This window comes from Orcinus orca, chromosome 2 (genome assembly GCF_937001465.1).
Source record: "Orcinus orca chromosome 2, mOrcOrc1.1, whole genome shotgun sequence".
In the NCBI taxonomy this organism is placed as follows: domain Eukaryota; kingdom Metazoa; phylum Chordata; class Mammalia; order Artiodactyla; family Delphinidae; genus Orcinus; species Orcinus orca.
Window position 1 is genome coordinate 199,411,606 of NC_064560.1, and position 20,334 is coordinate 199,431,939.

At 48.9% G+C, this 20,334-nt stretch overlaps 1 protein-coding gene across 4 annotated transcripts in view; it reads right to left on the minus strand.

The window, feature by feature from the left end:
• Window positions 1–16,644, minus strand: part of CDC42BPB (CDC42 binding protein kinase beta) — a 121,879-nt gene extending 105,235 nt beyond the window's left edge. For 2 of the 4 annotated variants that reach the window (XR_007475708.1, XM_049706323.1), the window contains exon 1: window positions 8,587–9,002. Coding sequence is in view for 2 of the 4 variants with exons in the window: in XM_049706323.1 (XP_049562280.1) it covers window positions 8,587–8,761 (175 nt within the window). In the remaining 2 variants the exon portion in view is untranslated. Of the gene's footprint in view, window positions 1–8,586; window positions 9,003–13,274; window positions 13,369–16,438 lie in introns of those variants that run through there. The other 2 variants (XM_049706324.1, XM_004262425.4) reach the window with 2 other exon arrangements.
• Between the last annotated feature and the right edge of the window lie 3,690 nt (window positions 16,645–20,334).

Consider the following 20,334-nt stretch of genomic DNA (forward strand, 5'->3'; position numbering starts at 1 on the left):
AGAAAAAAACTTGCCCTCCCATATCTCCATTTCTTCCTTCTACTTACGCAGGAAACTTTCTAATAAGTGAGTAAATATAACAAACAGAATACATCCAAAAAAAATGAAACAGGAACTGTACGCTCTGACTTCATTTAGAGATGAAAACTAGGGTACCTTTCAGTTACCTCCAGTGTATAGGACACCCTTATCTCTGCACCACCTGGAAATCTCATAAAATGATAGCATAGATTACAGTGGGACGTAGCCTCAAGGATAACATGAGCTCCAGAGAACAGTAATTTTGTTTTGTTACCACTGCAGTGCCTGGCACTTCTTAAGTCCTTAAAGAATGCTTGTTGAATGAATGACAGGAGATGACAGTAGACTACAAATGTCAACACAATTCTGCACAGTGGGGAGAGCAAATGGACAAGTGGCATCTAATTTAGCGAAGCTAGAAAAGTGAAAGTGAAGTAGGGATAAGGCAGCCCAGGAATAACCAGCAGCACCAGTATCTTGAAGGCTAAACAATAATGGACAGAAAACAGAATTGGCTTTAAGTCCGCAGAAGAAGAAGTTATACTCCAGACCTCCTCCCACCCCCATCCCCACCACTGGCCCTCCTCCACCTCACCCCACCTTTGCAGAAAGCTGGCAGCTGGGCATATACCACTCTCCCCACCATCTAGGCAGGAGACCAGAAACCCCACTCCCAGAGGAGGAACTACTTTAACAACCCTGGCAGCGCCCCTCAAATGAGCCACACCCCCATCTGCCTTCTAGTGGTGAGACTCAACATTTGAAGTTTGCGCACACAGAGAGTTCCAATATGTCCAGGCATAATTATGGAAGACAGCCAATAATCACCAGACATCTGAAGAAGAGCTTCTGACATCAAAGACGAAGACCAAAGTAGGAAACAGGATTAAAAGGACTCAGAAGAAACAGAGACAGCACAAGAAACAAAAGAAAATGTCTGTATAACATAAATGTACGCACATAAATCAACAAAACATAAAGAGGAAAAAGTTTTCAATGATTTGCCTTCATGAAACAGAAACAAGATGTTACTAAAAAGAAAGGAAATACTAAGGACAAAAACACTTAGAAATGAAAGACACGATGGCAGAAATAAAAACTCAATGTAAAGACTAGAAGACAAAGTTGAGGATCTCTCCCAGAAAAATAAGGACAAAAGATCAATGAATGGAAAAAAGTAGGAGAAAGGAAACTAGCAGAAAGTTCCAGAAGGTCCAAAATATGAATAACAGGCAACCAAAAAGGCAAGAATGAAGAAAGCAGACATCATAAAGATATAATACAGAAAAGTTCTGGAGAGCTGAAGGACCCAAGTGTCCCCACCAAGGAACACTAGGGATAAATAAGGACCTTGAAAGCTCCCAGAGATGGAACAAGTCTCACAAAGGCGTGGGAATCACAATGCTCTCAGGCTTCCCCTTTGCAACAACAGCAGGCAGACATCTGAGTAAAGCTCCAAACTTCTGAGGAAAAATGACCTGTAACCTAGAATTCAATACCCAGGTAAACTGCCGTTCAAGTGGGAGAAAAGAAAAGACATTTTCAGACAGGCTCTCAAAAAACTTCTCTCTGATGAACTCTTTCTCAGGAAGCCACTAGAATATACGACACAGGATCCAAGAATTCCCATTCCACACAGGAGAGGCACAAAAAGAATTCCCAGAAGGAATGAAGAGAAATCCCAGGATGACTGCTAAGTAGCAGGCCTAGAGAAGAAACAGCCTAGAATGGAACAGGAAAATGAAAGGCTCTACAAGGGATGAAAAGTGAGAGATCACTCGAGGTGTCTGTACTGGGGAGTTCTATTTAGAAGCCCGGACTAAATTCATGACTATACATTGGCATCCACGCTAAATGAGAGAAAAAATAATTCATTCCAATTAACACAAAAATAATTCCTTGTCTTAGTAGACTGTGAATTAACTGTATCCTATGTGGCTCAGCTGTTAAAATGTTTACCCAATGATAACAACAAACACTGAGTATCAGTTTAAACAAAAATTATTATATAGTCAGATTTGGAAAAGCAGAGAGAAAGGAAGGGTGTGTGTGTTTCGGGCAGCGCAGGAAAGAAGACCTGTAAAGCTCCTAGCCTTCTCTTCCACAGTAGGAAGTTAACAGGTAATATATAAAATGGCAAATCAGAAATCAGCAGGACAAGCATGCGATTTAGATGCATGAAACCTGAGGCAAGAACTGCTAAACAGACAACCATCAGCATCCAAGAATCGCCCCCATCCGCATAACACCTTCACCCTCTGCCTGGAGTGTAGACAGGAGGGCCCCCATCAGACCACACAGTGGACTTAGCAGGAAAGGGCCCAGGTCCCCGAAGGCTTCTTGGAATGAGACTGTCTTCCTAGCCCTGGACTACCAACAGTGTCACATGACAGAGAATTCAACCTTGATTTTAAGTCACTGTTGTTTGGTTCTCTATTACTGGCAGTTCAATGGGATCATAAGACAGTTGATGATAAGGAGAAACAGAAGGGTTGAAAGAGGTTGCTTAGGGACTTCCCTGGTGGCGCAGTGGTTAAGAATCCGCCTGCCAATGCAGGGGACACGGGTTCGAGCCCTGGTCCGGGAAGATGCCACATGCCGCGGAGCAACTAAGCCTGTGCGCCACAACTACGGAGCCCACGCACCACAACTACTGAGCCCACGTGCCACAACTATTGAAGCCCACGTGCTCTAGGGCCCGCACGCCGCAACTACTGGCCCCGCGTGCTGCAACTACTGAAGTCCGTGCGCCTAGAGCCCGTGCTCCACAACAAGAGAAGCCACAGCAACGAGAAGCCCGTGCACCGCAACAAACAGTAGCCCCCGCTCGCCGCAACTAGAGAAAGCCCGCGCGCAGCAACGAAGACCCAACACAGCCAAAAATAAATGAGTGAATGAATAAATAAATGAAACAAATAAACCTAAAAAGATACAACTAATCCAAGTTTTAGAGGTTGAGATTAATGGCACCTCTGACCATATCCTGTGGGGGTGATTTTCATTAAATACAATTTTACTTTTATTAAGGTAATGCATTTACTCAGTTTTAAAAGTCAAGTAGTTCTACAGAGTTATTCAATATAATGCAAAACAGTAGTCCGTCTACCAGCCAGCCCACTCTGGGTCTAACTTCTATAAGCAACCTCTTTGGGGCTACTCTTCGTTGCGGTGCATGGGCTTCTCATTGCGGTGGCTTCTCTTGTTGCGGAGCATGGGCTCTAGGCGCACGGGCTTCAGCAGTTGTGGCACACGGGCTCAGTAGTTGTGGCCCGCGGGCTCTAGAGCACAGGCTCAGTAGTTGTGGCGCCCTGGCTTAGTTGCTCCGTGGCATGTGGGATCTTCCCAGACCAGGGCTCGAACCCTCATCCCCTGCATTGGCAGACGGATTCTTAACCACTGTGCCACCAGGGAAGTCCCTTAGGTCAATGTTAAATTCCAGCGTTGGACCATGGATTTCAGACCTGATTTTTTTTTAAGGCAACAGAATACAAAGTCATTGTAGAAGTTTTGAAAGGGGGAATGATGAAATGAAAAGCAGTGTTGAAGACTGATCTGGCAGAGATATTTAAATCTTCAAGCAAGAAAGGCTTTAATTTAGGTCTGAGGGCTTGAGAGCTTCAGCTAGGCCACTGATAATGGGAATGGGCGGGGGGGAAGAAAGTTTAAAATAAAACTAAGATATTTCAAAGCAGGTGCCGGCAAGAAGGCCCAGGGCTGACCATGGGTCCATGAAGGAGAGAAACCCTGGTGAGAGGGCTACTTGCTCAGAAATGATTAGGGAAAATGTCCAGAGCCCGGTTTACCCAAACGAGAGGGGAAATGGGGGTGGAGGGCAGATCATGGGATCTCTCAAACTCCTAACCGTTTTCAAACCCATGACTCTGTGATTTTGGAGGCTAGAGGAATCGTCATCATGCAGTAAATGTTAGGACTCCCCGCTGAAGAGTAAATTCCTTACGTCTCCAAAGAAGCTCCAATACAAGAACAGAAATTATATAATTCAATTCAAATTTCTCTTCAAATTTCTAATTCTTTCCTAAAGACAACAAAAATCCAAAGCATCCTATTATAGGGGAATTCCCTGGTGGTCCAGTGGGTACGACTCCGCGCTCCCAATGCAGGGGGCCCAGGTTCGATCCCTGGTCTGGGAACTAGATCCCGCGTGCTACAACTAGGACCCAGCACAGCCAAAATAAATAAATTAAATTAAATATTTAAAAAAAATTTTTTCAAGTCTCCTATTATACAATTGATCCTTTTTGCAAAGTTTTAATCTGAAAACAATTTTGCTGCCACTTACCTACTGGCAAAAATCTAATATGAAACACAGATTATTTAAAATCATACTATGAAGTGTGATCTTCATCTCATAGATAGTATCTGTTTTATTTTAAATGAATAAAATTAAAAAATAAGATAAAATAGATACTAATTGTTTAATTGTTCTTTGGTAGATTTTAAGTCTAAATAAAGCCTTCAAAAATTACCATATTCCTCCGCGGCATGTGGGATCTTCCCAGGCCAGGGCTCGAACCCGTGTCCTTTGCATTGGCAGGCAGATTCTTAACCACTGCGTCACCAGGGAAGCCCCATTTTACCACTTATGATTTTTTTAAAAAGGGTAAAAAATCTATATGTGGTCTCTTGTAGCATGATCCTTTTACTTTATTAGTCTCAAAAAATACATTTTGCCTCTTTACCAAGAAAAGCATTCAATAGCTTTGCTGTACTTAATATAGTTTGAAATTAACAGTCCTGTTTGCTCGCATGTTTATCCAGCATCACAGACGTCAGCACAGACAGGACAAGATTTCCAAGGGCGTCAGGTGCTGCAACAAGAGGCAGGGCAAAGGCAAGGGGCGTTCCTGTCAACACTGCCACCGGCGCATTCTGAGTTTTTACCTTAACGTGCATTTGCAATTGAAGAGCAATTCACCACACAGCAGAAGCTTTTTCAGGTAGCTCACACAGTGGTATCTTGAAGTGAGAACAACTCACTCCAACTCCAGTTTTACTTATTGCAAGTCTACATTTAACAAAGACACTGCTGTTTACCTCAAAGCCCAACTGTCAATGGAGGAGGTTTTAAGAGAGAAAAAGTAAGGCTGGCCGGTTAATGTTTAATGGTTTCAGCAGTCCCATCACTTGCCATGTAGTCAATATCACCATGCATTTCAAATACCTATTTACAAATCCAAATTATGTTAACCTAAATTTTATTACCCAATCCCAGTATTCCCCTACAAGTTAGATCTTATTATTCAAAAGATCTGTTTCTTATATCTGTTAGTTAAAAAACGTGTTCTTATGTTATGCAAAAATTCTATCTGGAGAAACCATTAGATTAAAATGTATCTTGAGATGTTCAGCACCATCAGCTAAGCCTGAACGTATTAAACTTGGTAGAGTCATCCCACTCACACCTAGGGCTGAGCATCCCCAGGCCAAGAGCTACAGGAATTCACACAGATGAAGGAGAACTCTGAGAAGGTACCGCTTCCTTCATAATAAGAAAAATCACCAATGAGGAAATTAAACAGAGGGCTACAAAGATTAATTCTAGCCCTTACAGAGGAAGCATGGTGGCACGATGAGAGAAGATGCTCTGGACTGGGAAACGGGAAACCCACGCTCACGTATGCCGCCAGCAGCGAGCTCCAGGCCTCCCACCTGCTCTGCAGGCCACGTGGGGCTCAGAGCAGAGGGCCACTGTGATCCACCCAATGCCAATGGGCTGGGACTTCAAACATCAGCTCTGTCTAAATATAATACCGGCCATTATTTTTAAGTCATGAAAAAAAAATTTTAAGACATGTAAAAGTATTTTTATATAACGAAGATGAAAGACAACAATTTCACCTCATTTAGTTGTCCATATTTGTTGCTGTCTACTTGTAGAAATTTCAAAATGTTTCATATGCTCTGCTTCAAACTGTATCAAATTTGCATTTAAAAAACAGCTTAAAGAAATACACACGCAAAGCAGGGTATTTCCAACTTTTAATTAAGGTCCTGGATCTCATAGAGAAAACTAATCAAACTATAAACACAATCAAGGGAAAATTAAAGGCAAAATCTACAGTGAAGCCTAGGATGAGTCTTGTCCCAAGCAGCCACTGTGGAAATAAGAAAATCTTCTTTTAAAACTTAAAATCTTTAATACTTATACTTTCCAAATTTCCTCAAAGATTCCCCAGTAAGTCTCAAATCTGGGCTGAATCGGCTATTTTCCTTCATTAAGTTTCAAGAATTCTACATAACTGTTAACAGACACCTAGCAAGGTTGGCCCCTCTGCAGGAGAGGACTCAAACATCAGAGGTCTCAAACATCAGGCAGAGTGTAAATCCAAACACTCAACCATCTGCAGGTTGACAGCCTATGTATGTGTTTCTTGAGCAGAGCAGAAGTAATTCCACTTGGAAGTCAGGGCACCTAATAATGCTCCGCAAACAATTCCACTTGAAAGACCATTCTTTGCCTTCCAAACACAATGACTGGGCATTCCAAGTAACACTAAATAATGACCGCACACACATCCTAACTAGTAATACACACTGTGGAGTTACATCGGTGCGTATGTTAACACACATGAGATGAAATACTGCTTCTAAAATATATTACTATTCCATGAACATGCCACCTTAGAGTACATTCTTCTCTGTAATTTAAAGTTCTGTGCAGACTGAGTTCTTTAGAATAATGTAATTTATTTGTAATCATAATTTCCAAAGAGCCAGCACAAGATTTTCAAAATATTTCTTTATTACAGCACAGAGCTTCTACTTAAGACTTGGAAAACCCAAATCTCATAAGACCTCCGCACATGCAGAGAAGAGCTTCCTCCAGTGAAGCCCACCAGTTCACAGAGTGGCAGGTACCGTCTGGTGGTGAGGGGGCTGCACAAGGAAGGACCACTGCTCCACAGGGCACCCAGCCTTCAGGATAAGCCCCTCCGAGGCACTGCAGGTCCCCAGGCCAGAGGCTAGCTGGACCACACCTTACCTGCTAACTCAACCTTCCCTCTGCCTCCTCTTTGCAGTCACACATTTACTCACATACCAAGCACTGAGTTGAACCTGATCTTGAAACTGGATTTCAAGATCAAACACTCAGCAAGAACAGCAAAGAGGATACTCAGAAGGCTGGGATGTAACAGGCACCAAAGACTTCACTTTCAAAGCAACTGTGAAGTCAGTTAACTCATTCAGTTGGAAATCATGTCACTGATAAATGACCCCAGAAAATGAATAGTACTCTTATTTTACTGATATCGTATATAATCAAGAAAGGTGGACCCCACCAAAATAAAGCATAACAGGCTGTCCTGGGGCTGTGGGCCTCCTTCTACTGCTACTCTCACAAGACATCAAAATTCCACTGAAGCGCGAAAAACAGCAGCTCTCTAAAGAATATCACAACTTAAGTTTTATTTTGTAAACAAAATTCCAAATTCTAATTACCACTTTGGCAGAGGAGGTGGCCTCACTATGGAATACATTCGTTTGTTTCTTCATGTCAATATCAGCTTTATCAGCCCCAAAGGTTAGAAATTACTGGATCAAACTGCACAATCCTAGTCCAATGACGCACATGACCCAAGGATAAGATTTTCATAGATCTGGCCCGAACCCGGAACAGAAACATTGCATCTTCCTTCTCAGTATTTTTATATGAGGCTGAGGGTCTTGACAAAATGTCCAAGTTAGAGAGAGAGACTGTAAGAAGATTTTACTTTACACGTGTAGCTGTTCTTGAGATTCTAACCATTAAGTAGCTTAATCAAATTTTTGTCCTAATAAAGCATAATAACTTAGTTAACCAATGATTAAGGCACGCAAAGATCAGACGAAGAAAGTTCTTAAGTGACTTCCATATACTAACAGTTCCAGCTGCCCCCCAAATATTACAAGGGTCTGGCAAAACTACAATGAAAAAAATCAATTTGCTCTCGCATGGCGTATTCAAAACAAGGCTTTTAACCTTAAAATTCCCTTAGAGGTGGTACAGTCAAAGGGATGTTCAGGCCCCGGACACCAAGGGATGCAGACAGGCTGTCACCTAGGAGGGGCTCCCAGGAGACGCACGGGGGTGCGGGGGACAGACGCAAAAAGCACACGCCGCTGCCCCCACAAGCCAGCAGGGCGAGCGGGGGGAGCAACTCGACGCGGACTCCGGACCCCAAGGGCGAGGGGCGGATATCCCAGGGAGTGCTGCAGGAAACGATATCCAGACTCGGAGGGTGGATCTAGGAAGCGGCCGGGGCGATGGCCGGGCGCGGGGGTGGGGGTGGGAACGGAGGATGTGGCTCCGAGGGGCAGGATGAGGGGGCGGGTCGGCCGAACGCGGATGTGAGAAGGCCAAAGAGGAGGGCAGGGCGGGATGGAGAGCCGCGAAGCGGTGAGGGCGCCAGGAGCGGCCGGACAGGGATGGGGCGGCGGGTCTGGGAGCGGTGACGAGGCGGGATGAGCGGAAGCCCGAGGACAGGGAGGAGGCGGGCGGAGTGGGGGGAGGGCGCAACCGGGCGGGGGGTCGCAGAGCCGAGGGTCAGGCCCGCGCACACTTACCCCACTCGAGGAACTCGGCCACATACTTGTCGCGGCGCAGGGCCGAGTGGCTACACTCGGTGTACAGGCAGACGAGCACGTCGAGCAGCGTCTCCACGCTCAGAGCGCTCTCGTTGCGCCAGGGCCCGTCCAGGAGCAGCTGCTCCAGCTTCTTGAGCCGCACCTTGGCAGACATGGTGCCGCGCGGCCCGCTCCCAACGCGCCGGCCTCTCGCCGCCCGCTCGGCCAGTCCGTCAGGGCGAGCCCTCAGCGTCCCGGCGGCCGCGAGCCTCGGCAGCCGCGGCCCCTCGTCGCCGCCCCGTCCGCGTCGTCGCGCCCCGGCCTAGGCCGACATCTTGGGCTCGGTCCCGGCGGCGCAGCGTCTGGGGCGCCGGGCCCCGCGGGTCCATGGGCTGGTCTCCTCCCCTCGGCGCCGCCGCCCGCCCCCGCCTCGCGCTCCTCGGCCCCGCCCGCGGCCGCACCCTCCTCGCCGCCCGCCGTCGACCTGCAGCGGCGCGGAGCCGAGCGCTGCGCAAGCCCGGCCGGCGCCCGAGCCCCGACCCCAGCCTCGACCCGGCGGCACAGCCCCGCGGCCCGCAGCCAACCAGGGCGCGGCCAGCGCGGGCGCAGCCAACCACGGCGTGGCCGGCCGCCGCCGCGCTGACCTCAGCGCGCCGCCCCGCCCCTGCGCTCCCGGCTCCCGGCTCCCGGCGGGATCGGACCTCGCCGCTTGCCGTAGGGGGGGGGGTGTCGGGATGCTGGGAAGGTCGGGCGGGCGGGGTCGAAGGGGAGTGTCGCCCGGCGGGGGCGGGGCGAGCGAATAGCCAGTGCTCCGCCGAGATTGTGGCGCAGGCGCGTGCGCAGAGGGCGGCCGGGCGGCGTGCGCGAGCGCGTCGGGTACCGGGCCTCTGTATGCGAGGCTTGCGCTCCCGCGCGCGCACGTCTTGTCTCCAGAAGGGGACCTGGGGTCTCGGAGTAGACCCACGGGGCCTGGCCTCCCTGGGGGCTTCGTGGCCGGTGGGCTGACGTGAGCGTCGAGGGCCGTACCGCAGACGCAGCGCTGGCAGCCTCGGCTGTCTCTTTTAAAACCGGGTCTCATCTGGGCTGGGAGCGGCCTTACGGAAAAGGCGACCTTCTTCTAACTTGACGGGCGGGAGACAGGCCCGCCCGTACAGGGTGGGGGCTGCTGGAGAGGGGCGCCCCCGCGGTCTACCCAGCGCCCCGTGAATTCGTGTTGCACCCGCACTGGCCGCTTCAGACTCTACTGCCCACCTTCCCCTCCCCGCAAACAGATGCCTTGGGGTGTCAGTTTGGTAGGAAAGGGCCTGCTGTTTGTCTCCAGGCTGGGTTTGCCTAGCGATTCCCTGCTTATACCAAGATTACGGGTTTATTCGTGTGCCTGGGGAAGGAGGGTGACGGAGAACGTCTTCCACCCAAACAAACCCTTGGCGTCGGGAGAGGAGGGGCGGCCTAGAACTCGTGGGAGGTCACTGAGGCCATGGGGGTGGGCGAGGGCTGGGGAGCCAGGATGCAGGGTTAGGGATCCCCAACCTGGGAAAGGGAGGCGGAGGCGGGGGGAGCTTCAGTAGGAGCAGGGCAGCCAGGTGGAGCAGATGAGGGGACAGATAGAGGTTCGAAGATGCAACACTAAAGGAACCTGTGGCAAAACTGGCTCATGGAGATAAAATCACAGTAGCATCTACCTCTGTGGGAGGTATTGACTGGAAAGGGTAGGAGGGAGCCTTCTGGGCCTCTAGAAATGTTCTATAATTTGACTTGGGTGATGGTTATGCAGGAGTACATAAAAGGAACATTCTTCAAGCTCTACACTTCAGAGTAGTGCATATCACTGTATATCTATTATACCTTAGTTTTTTAAAAGCAGGCAAAAACAATCTTTGGTGTTAGAGGTCAAACTAGAGGATACTTTGGGGGGATTATGAACTGAGGGGCTAGGAACATTCTGTATCTTGACCAGACCCATCTTGGTATATGGGTCTGTACATAATTAATCAAACCGTACTCTAAATATGTATGCACTTTATGTGTATGATACCTAAATTAAAAAAAAAAAAAAAAAAAGGCCGAGCAGCCTACGTGGCCATTTTACAGTTAAAACCAAATTCTTCATCTTAGCTTTTAAGTAGGGTGATCAAACGTCTGAATTTGTCTGGGACAGTCCCCATTTTTTGCCCTTGTCCCAGTGTATGTATAACAACGTCCTTCATTCCCACTGTGTCCGCATTTGCACAGGATATTCTCTCATGCTCAGACCCAGCAAGGGTCTGCTCAGCCCTCTAGCCCTGTCCCTACTCTCTTCTCAGTCTCTGACTCCAGTCTCACTGGCCTCTTTGCTGTTCCTCTACTATTCCTGCTCCCTCCTGCCTCAGGGCCTTTGCACTTGCCAAGCCCTTCACGTTGGATGCCCCTCCCTGACCACCTTCACTTTGTGTGCTCAGCCCCAATCTGTTTCAGGATTGTCCCTTCAGGGCAGCCTTGCCTACCTGACTGGGCTGGATCAGGCCCCAGCTCACCCTGTAGTTTTTCTTAGCACTTGCCTAAGTGGATACCTGTGAGTCTTGCCCATTAGTCTGGATACTAGAAATCTTCCTGTGCCTCAATTTCTTCGGAGGTAAAAAGAGAATAATAATAGGACCTACCCCAGTATTTCAGTGAGTTTCTGGAAGGATTAAATGAGTTAATACCCAGAGAGTACTTTGAACAGTGCCTGGCTTGCTTTACATGCTCACATATTGGTAGCTGGTATTGTGCATTAGAGTTTTATTTCTAAAACTAAGGGCTCTGTGACCAGCTGATGGATACAGTGTCTTGGGTTCCCCAGACCAGGGAATCCCAGTGTCCTCAGGCATCCATGAGGTTCCTCTGTGTCTGTCTTAATCACTTTGGGCTGCTATAACGAAGTACCATAGACTGGGTGCCTTACAAACAACAGAAGCTTATTTCTCACAGTTCTGGAGGCTGGAAGTCCAAGGGCAGGATGCCAGCATGGTCTGGTTCTGGGTGACTGCCCTATCCCTGGTTACAGAGGGCTGTCTTTCTGTGTTCTCACATGGGGAAAGAGGTAGCTCTCTGGCCTCATAAATGGGCACTAATCCATTCATGAGGGCTCCACCCTTATGACCTAATCATTTCCCAAAGGCTCCACCTCCTAAAAACATAACATTGCGGGTTAGGATTTCAGCATATTAATTTTGGGGACACAAACATTCAGTCCATAACAGTATCTTTACAATAAACTCCTCCTACATAGGCTGGTACGGTGGGTTTCTGGTCTTTGCAACACTGCAAGCCAGACTAAGGCTAGCCTTAGCCTCAGACCCTGAAACGTGTACAACATACAGTAACCGAGTCACAAACAATGTCTCAGTTCAGAAGTTAGAGCGTCCAGGTCTACAGAGTCAAACCTTTGAACCAGATTTAACTTTAAATCTTACCTTGGGCCCTTTAGGGCCTGGGATGAACTCTGGGGAAAGGGGGCTGTGCTCAGCAGTCTCCCTCGTTCCTTCCCGCAAGCCGCTCAGCTAGCTCGGCCCTGCTTCCACCCATCCGGGGCGGCTGCCAGAGAGGAAGAACGGAGAGGCACTGGGGAGGGCTATGGCCTCACCTCTGGTCTGGCAACGTGTAAGCTGACCCCTCTCTCCTGGGAACATTCACAGGCTCCCCAACAGTTCCCTGATATTCTCTCTCCTGGGCAGCAGTATCACTTTTCTGGGTGGGTGTTTATCTGGTGCCTGCAGGGGACCCTCTGCCCTTCCATGGAGACCACTGGACAGGACCTAAGATGACCCATCCATGCAACTCACATCTGTCCACACAGCTCACGTCTGTCCACAGGAAGCACCCCTCACCCCGACAGATGTTCCAGAGCAGGCAGGTGCCCACACAGCAGCACACTCCTGGCTCTGGCTCCAAAGCAGCTCGTGAGCCTTCTTTCCCGGCTGGGAGTCCATCCCCAGTCCACTGTGCCCCAAAATGGAGGGCTGCTTTTGAAGCTCACTGAGCAATCCCTTGTACGTGGACACAAGACAAAGGTCATCGTCCCTTTGCTGGACAGTCTGGTGTTTGTCTGCCTGGCACCCCCTGTCCCCTGAACCCCATTCCCGTAAGTCTTTGTTCTGGCTCCACTCTGCTCATGGGATCCTAGAGTGGCCGCCACAGGGGGTGGACATGTCACCCGAGGTGGCTGGTCAGCTCTCCATCTCCCCTCCACCCACAGCGACCCCGGATCAGGGGCACCATATGATTCACGCCAGGCCAATAGGTGAACTCCTTTAGGATGTTGTATACTAAACTGGGAGAGGGACTTCCCTGGTGGTCCAGCCGTTAAGACTCCACACTCCCAATGCTGGGGGCTCTGGTTCGATCCCTGGTCAGGGAACTAGATCCTGCAACAAAGGGTCTTCATGCTGCAACTAAATATCCCGCACGTGGCAACTAAGATTCCACGTGCTGCAACAAAGACCCGGTGCAGCCAAATAAATTTTTTAAAAAAGAAAAAAAAACTGGGAGAGAGAATTTCTCATCTTTTGCTTTAGACCAGGGGCAGGTGAGCTTTTTCAGCCAAGGTCCAGATAGTAAATACTTCAGGTTTTTCATATCCTAGTCTCTGCCTCTACTGCTATGGCATGAAAACAGCCATAGACAATATGTAAACAAATGAGCATGTGCCCCAGAAAAGCTTTACTTACAGAAAAGGAACTTGGCCCACAGGCTGCAGGTGGCTGATCCCTGCTTTGTAGCCCATGTTGTGATGGTGGGACGTCACCCCAACAGCCACAGTTCCTGTTAGAAAGAGAGAAGGAGCAGGGGGTATTTTGTTACGTAAACAATAAAATTTCCTCTTTTCTTTAAACCAGTGTGAGCAAGGGTCTTGCCATTTACACTGAAAAGTGCCCTTTCAAATCCTTAAGAACAAATGAAAGTAATCCAAAAGGAACACAAGCAAATAATATGAACAAGGGTGTGTTGTACAGAAGAAGAAACACAAAGGATCAATAGATATATGAGAATGTGCTCAACCTTATTGACAGGAAAACGCAAATTAACTTCTGCTTTCAACCAAGATGGAGTAATGGGGATCAGATTTACCCTCCTACCTGAAACAGTGAAGAAAATAGTCAAAATACATGAAACAATGATTTTCACGATGCTAGAAGCCAGGGGACAAAGGACTGTGATCCCTCAGCCACCATAAACAAAAGTGATCCCTATGGCTGCCCATCCAGGGAGAGGGGACTGGGGGGGGAGCTCCGTGGGCTGCTTGAGATGAGGAAGCAGAGCTGAGGGTCTGGCAGCTGGAAGGCTCAGGACAAAGTACCAGAGAGGAGTGAGCTGCACAGAGAGAGAACCAGGAGATCAGCAGAGGGTCCCCCTGAGTACCCAACAGCATACTGACTAGCACTTTCGTAGAAAGAAACTACCCAAGGCTGGGGAAAGAACCAGGCATAGTGCCTGGTGCTCACCTACGCTGAAAATAGTGTTGTTTTGCAGCAGTCAGACTAGAAAAACTTGTTAATTCACCAGCACTGGGCAGAATTCTCTAGAAGATTATACCTTGGGAGTGGGAACTAGCCCTGGACTGAGCATTGCTCCAGATCTGCCTACTAACAAATCATAAAAATGAGACCCAAAAGTATTAAACCGTTTCCAACTAACTTAACTGCATCCCAGAACAGAGCTCCAGAAAATTTACAGGAACAGAAAAATATCCAGCACCCAAAAAGGTAAAATCACAACGTCTGGTATCTAATCAAAGACTAGTAGACATTCAAGCAGGCAAGAAGACACAACCATAGTGAGGAGAATAAGCAAATAATCAAAATCCACCCAGCACTTACACAGATGTTAGAATTAACAGAGAAAGACATGAAAGCAGTTATGAAAGCTGTATTCCACATGTTCAAAAAGTTAATAGAGGGACTTCCCTGGTGACACAGTGGTTAAGAATCTGCCTGCCAATGCAGGGGACATGGGTTCGAGCCCTGGTCCAGGAAGATCCCACATGCTGCAGAGCAGCTAAGCCCGTGCGCCACAACTACTGACCCTGTGTGCCACAACTACTGAAGCCCACGTGCCTAGAGCCCATGCTCCCTAACAAGAGAAGCCACTGCAATGAGAAGCCCATGCACCGCAATGAAGAGTAGACCCCGCTTGCCGCAACTAGAGAAAACCTGCATGCAGCAACGAAGACCCAACGCAGCCAAAAAAGAAAATAATAAAGTAAATAAATTTTTTTAAAAGTGTATAGAATCATAAAAGACATTTTTAAAAAACCTAAGAGAACTTTAAGAGATGAAAACTACACTTTCTGAGATGAAAAACACACTGTATGGGATTAATGGCAAGTTAGGCATCACACAAGAAAATATTACTGAATTTGAAGGCGTAGCAATAGAGCTTATCCGAAATAAAACAGTGAGGAAAAAAAGAATTTAAAAAATAAACAGAACATCAGTGAACTGTAGGACAATATCAAGTGGTCCAATATGTGGATTGGAATCCCAAAGGAGAAGAGCAAGAAAGAGGAGGGACAGAAAAAAAAAATTGAAGAAATAATGGCTGAAAATTTTCCAAACTCGATGAAAACCATAAATCACAAATCTAAGACGTTCAATGAACCCCAAGCACAAGAAACATCAAAAAAAAAAATACCCAAAAAACAAACAACTATACTAAGGCACATCATAATCAACACCAGTGATAAGGAGAAAAAAAATAGCCAGAGGGTGAAAAAAGACACGTTACATGCAGAGCAACAAATTTCTCATTGGAAATTACGTGAATGAAAAGACATTGGAGCAACATCTTTAAAGGACCAAAAGAAAAAAGTTAACTGCCAGCCTAGAATTCTATACTGAGCAAAAGTATCTTTCAAAAATGAAGGTGGAAATAAAGACATTTTCAGACATACAAAGGCCCACCATGAGGACAGAGGTCCATTGCCTGACTGGCTTCTTTGGATTTTATAGACACATTTACTGCTTGGGTAAGCTTCTCTAATTCATTTACTGGGTACCCACTAAGACTGCTAATTTTGAGTGGAACCCAGAGAACAAATGGGTTCTTCATCAGGTCTAGGCTTTGATGCAAGCTGCCTTGCCACTTAAACCCCATGATCCAGCAGAACCTGTTGTTTTTAGTGTGTGTGGCAGACAGAGGTGCTCTGTGGAGCAAGTCCCAATAGGAAAATCACTGTGTGTGCACCCAGAGTTTTGGAGTCAGGCCATGCCTTCTTCTGCCAGCAACTTTCCTCCATTTCAAAGGGAACTCCTGGCTTGCTGCTGGATCTAAGTGGCGACTTAATGCCTGGCCATGGATACCAAGAAACTATGACTCAAGCTGTCCATCATAAGATAGATGTTATCGTACCTACTAAATCTTAAACGTGGATATGCACGCAGCATTCCATTGTAAAATGAAACTGGTCCCTGACAGACCTGGAAGGAACAAGGAGACTTCATGAGTAGGCAACTTAGACTCCATGGTACCTGCTCCTACTGTATTACCAACTCTTTTAAACTCACAGCTATGCCCTCATGGGAAGCGTGGTGATCAGTCAACAGAGGATGAAAAGGTGTGTGCCTGATTTAAAGATTTGTCTGCCTGGGGTGGTGACCCCAGCCAGAGATGGATGGCTGTGGCTTTACAGACACACTCAGAAGAAGCCCTGAAGGACCATAGTGAAGAGAAATTCTTCCAGAGGCAAAAATGTTGATTCTATGTTGACTCATGGGCAGTGGCTAACAGGTTGGCCAGCTGATGAGAGACTTGGGAAGAATACTTTTTCTAGGAGATCTGGGGGAAAGGCAAGCAGATGGAGCTCTCAGAATGGGCACAGAGTGAGAAGAGATACTCACCAAAGGACATCTACCATGGAGGAAGCTCTTGCGTGTCAAGTGGACAAGATGACCTACTCTGAGGACGTCAGCCTCTTTCCTCCCCTGCCCCAGTGCTTGCTCAACGGGTCCATGTCCAAGTGGCCAAGGAGGCAGGAATGGAGGCTACGCAGGGGCTCAGCCACACAAACTTCCCTCGGCCTGGCTGACTTGGTTTCCATTATGGCTGAGAGCCCACCTTGTCACCAGCAGGGACCCACGCTGAGCTCTTAATATGGTGCCATTCCCCAGAGGGACCAGGCAGTTGTCTGGAGATATAGGACCTCTTTCATCATGTAATAGACAGTGATTTGTTTTGCCCTTGTATATTTCAGGTCAGAACTTGCCTTTCCAGCCACATTGCTTCTACCGACACTGCCATTTGTGGACTCAGAGAATGCTTTATTTATCCATCACCATGGCAACTGAAGCAACATTGCCTTGGACTGAGGGACTCATTTTTTAAAAAATATTTTATTATTTTTAAAAGATTTTTGATGTGGATCATTTTTAAAGTCTTTATTGAATTTGTTACAATCTTGCTTCTGTTTTATGTTTTCTGGTTTTTTTGGCCACGAGGCATGTGGGATCTTAGCTCCCTGACCAGGGATTGAACCCACACTCCCTGCATTGGAAGGCAAAGTCTTAACCACTGGGCCACCAGTGGACCGCCAAGGGACTCACTTTTTGTTGAAGAAAGTGTGGCAGAGAGCTCAAGCCCATGAAATTCCCTGGACTTACCATGTATGTGCCCCATCACCCAGAAGCAGCTGGCTGGGGAGAATGGTGGAAGGGTCTGTAGAAGACTAGTTGTGGTGCTTGTTGAGAGCCAACACCCTGCAAGGTTCAAGCGCTCTTCTCCAGGGTGTAGTGTATGCCTTGACCCAGCAGGCATTATATGGTGCCATTCCCCCACAGCCCAAACGCATGGGTCCAGGAACCAAGCAATGGAGGTGGGAGTGGCCCCTCCCCACGATTACACCAAAGAAAGAACGCACTGGAGGAATTTTTGCTTTCCTTCCTGTGACCTTGGGCTAGTGTCCAAGAAAGGAATGCCTTCATCAGGAAACACAGTCATGCTTCCAATGAATTAAAGTGAATTAAAGCCGAGGCTGTCCCCTCCCCCGATGGGCTGTTTCTGGTTCCTTATACCACTGAAGCAGCAGGCATGGAAGGGGATGTTGATCTCAGTCAGCCGAGGGAATGTGAATTGAGTCCACACACTGGGGCAGGTAGATTACGTGTGGAGCCCGGGGATGGCACTGTGGTTCTTCTTACTGGGAAAAAGGAAGGCAGTTCCTTAATGATGGGCCCACAGAGCGCTCAGGTCCTGAAGGAACAAAAGTTTGGGTCATCCCTTGGGCTGACCCAGGGTTCAGTGGTTGCAGGACATTGTGCAAGCAGGCACTGGCCCAGCAAGCCCCCTGGGGGCTATTTCCTTCTCACCTGCCCGGCTCCACCCTTGCGACCTTATATGGGGAGCGCTGTGATGCTCACCACGAGCTCACCACCTCCGGCTTCGGGGTTGGCTGCCTCCCCAGTTGCCCATCACCCAGCACGATCAGAGGCTAATGTAGCATCGTGCGCCCTGGGTGTTGAGGACACATGTCCCCCACTGAACAGGGGTGGATGCTGAAGGCCGAGGGGTGGGTGCCCCTCCCGGTCCACTCTCCGTCCTTCTCTGCCTGTTTTGTGCCCCAGATGGGCTGTACCCATGGGAGGCGGAGCTCAGGAGAGCGAGAAGGGTATCTTGTCCCCACCTCCCCCTTCCCGTCGCTGCAGCCACGGCTTGCTCCAGGCCCCTCTCCTTGAAACAGCTGCCCCCAGGTTCCAGCCACCCCTCCCCCCCACTGCCCCTCCCCCCCATAGGTGGTAATAGCTCCCTGCCACTGCCAGCCTTGCCCCCCCCATCCCTCCCCAACTGCCCGGAATCCTGCTCACACATCAGTAAACAGGCCATTTTATGCTTTCCTGGATCTCCCTGCTTTCGTGTGCCCCTGCTGGGACTCTGACCAATGCAGTCCTGTGTACAGTAATATTCATGAACCGGTTACTTGCAATTAAAATAATGAAAATCTAAATGTCCATCAATGGACAGATAGATAAATGATAGTACCTTCAAAATATGGAGTTCCACGTAGCCATTAAAAAATGATACAGGTCCAGCACTGTTCTAGGTGCTGAAGATGCAGCAGCGGCCCAGATGGTTGCCCAAGCGTCCACTCTGGTCCAGGAACAGATTACAGAGGAGTAGAAAGAGAGAATTTTGGAGAGTGATGAGGGCTTGGAAGGAAGTGGACCTGGTAATGAGATAGGGCAGTGCCTGCCTTCCAGATGGGGAATACGGGGCGGCCTCTACGGCGTGGACACTGTAGCTGAGAAGTGAACAAAAAGGAAGGAGCTCTGTAAGGCTTTCCAGGTAGAGAAATCCCTGTCACAGAGCGGGAACAGAAGGCCGGCATGGAATGGTGGAGAGGCGGGCAGGCTAGACGTGTGTGGCTGGGCCTCAGCTGATACGTCAAGCGGCTCCACCTTCCCTGACAGTCGCTGCCTGGGTCCTGCGGCCGCTGTGACCCTGATAGTGGTTCCTGAGGTTTCCTGCTGCCGGCCTCCCTAGGCCACAGTTCTTCCTGAGGGGTGTTTCTCTTCCGCTTTCTCAGCCTCCGAGCTGACGACGTGGAGAACTTTGAAGGTCAGGGGCACAAGCGGGTACTCTGCCAAGGTCAGACACAAAGAAAGTGTCCCCACAGACGTGTGCACAGGAAGGAAGGAGTCAGGGAGCCCACGGTGAGGGCAGCAGCGGGGGGGGGGGGGCAGGCGAGGGGACGTCAGGCGGTCCTGTCGCGAGTGTGCGGCCTCTTGTTGCCTGGGCACCTTGGCACAGAACCGGCTGCAAGTTTGTGAGCCCCTCCCCATGCATGTCCCTGCGCGAAACGCCCCGTGGCTGCCTGGAATGTTCTCTGCATCCAAAACCACTGAACCCAGCAGTATCCAGCAGCTGCCCACGTGGGCTGCTCTGAGGGCTGGGTGAGAGGACTAGACCGAGGCCCAACTCTGTGACCCCCAGCTCCTCCTCTGAAAGAGAGAGGGAGACCCTCCATTACAGGGTCCCGGAGAGACCTCAGCGAGGTCACGGGTGACCTGCAGTCGTACTGGATACATTAATGCAGATCGTCCCAGTCACACTAATAGTAGCTGATGACAGTGATGGCAATGGAAGGAGAGAGACTGGAGGCGGCGATCAATGCAGCCAGTGCAGCCTCATCCGCACCCGGCCGCCCTCCCCTACCTGGTCTCCCCCATCCTCCACTGGCCGCCAGACGCATCTTCCCAAAGCCTGGCTCTGATCACATCTCTCTCTTGCTTGGAAGGCTCCCCGCTGCCTCAGGGATAAGCGGGCCCTTTGGAGCCCTTTTTTAAAAAATTAATTAATTTATTTGGCTGTGCCGGGCCTTAGTTGCAGCACGCGGGATCTTTAGTTGAGGCATGTGGGACCTAGTTCCCTGACCAGGGATTGAACCCCGGCTGCCTGCATTGGGAGCGTGGAGTCTTAGCACTGGATCACCAGGGGAGTCCCCTTTTTGAGCCTTTGACCTAGGACTTCCCCTCCCAGAGTCTACACTGCTGCTTCGAGAGGGAATTACTTGCTGCTGGTGTGGCGGCTAGACCAGAAAGTCAGGGAGGAGGCGTAGGGTGGGGATGGGGGGTCTTCGGGGAGAACATCAAGGCTTTGCAGCAAAGACTGCAAACACTCTAAGCGCCCTGTGCTCTTTACAGACTAATCTGCTGAGAACCCAACGAGGCAGGGACAGGAATCGCCCCCTTTTTCAGAAGAGCAAACTGAGGCTCGGTGAAGCGAAGTAAGGGCTGGTAA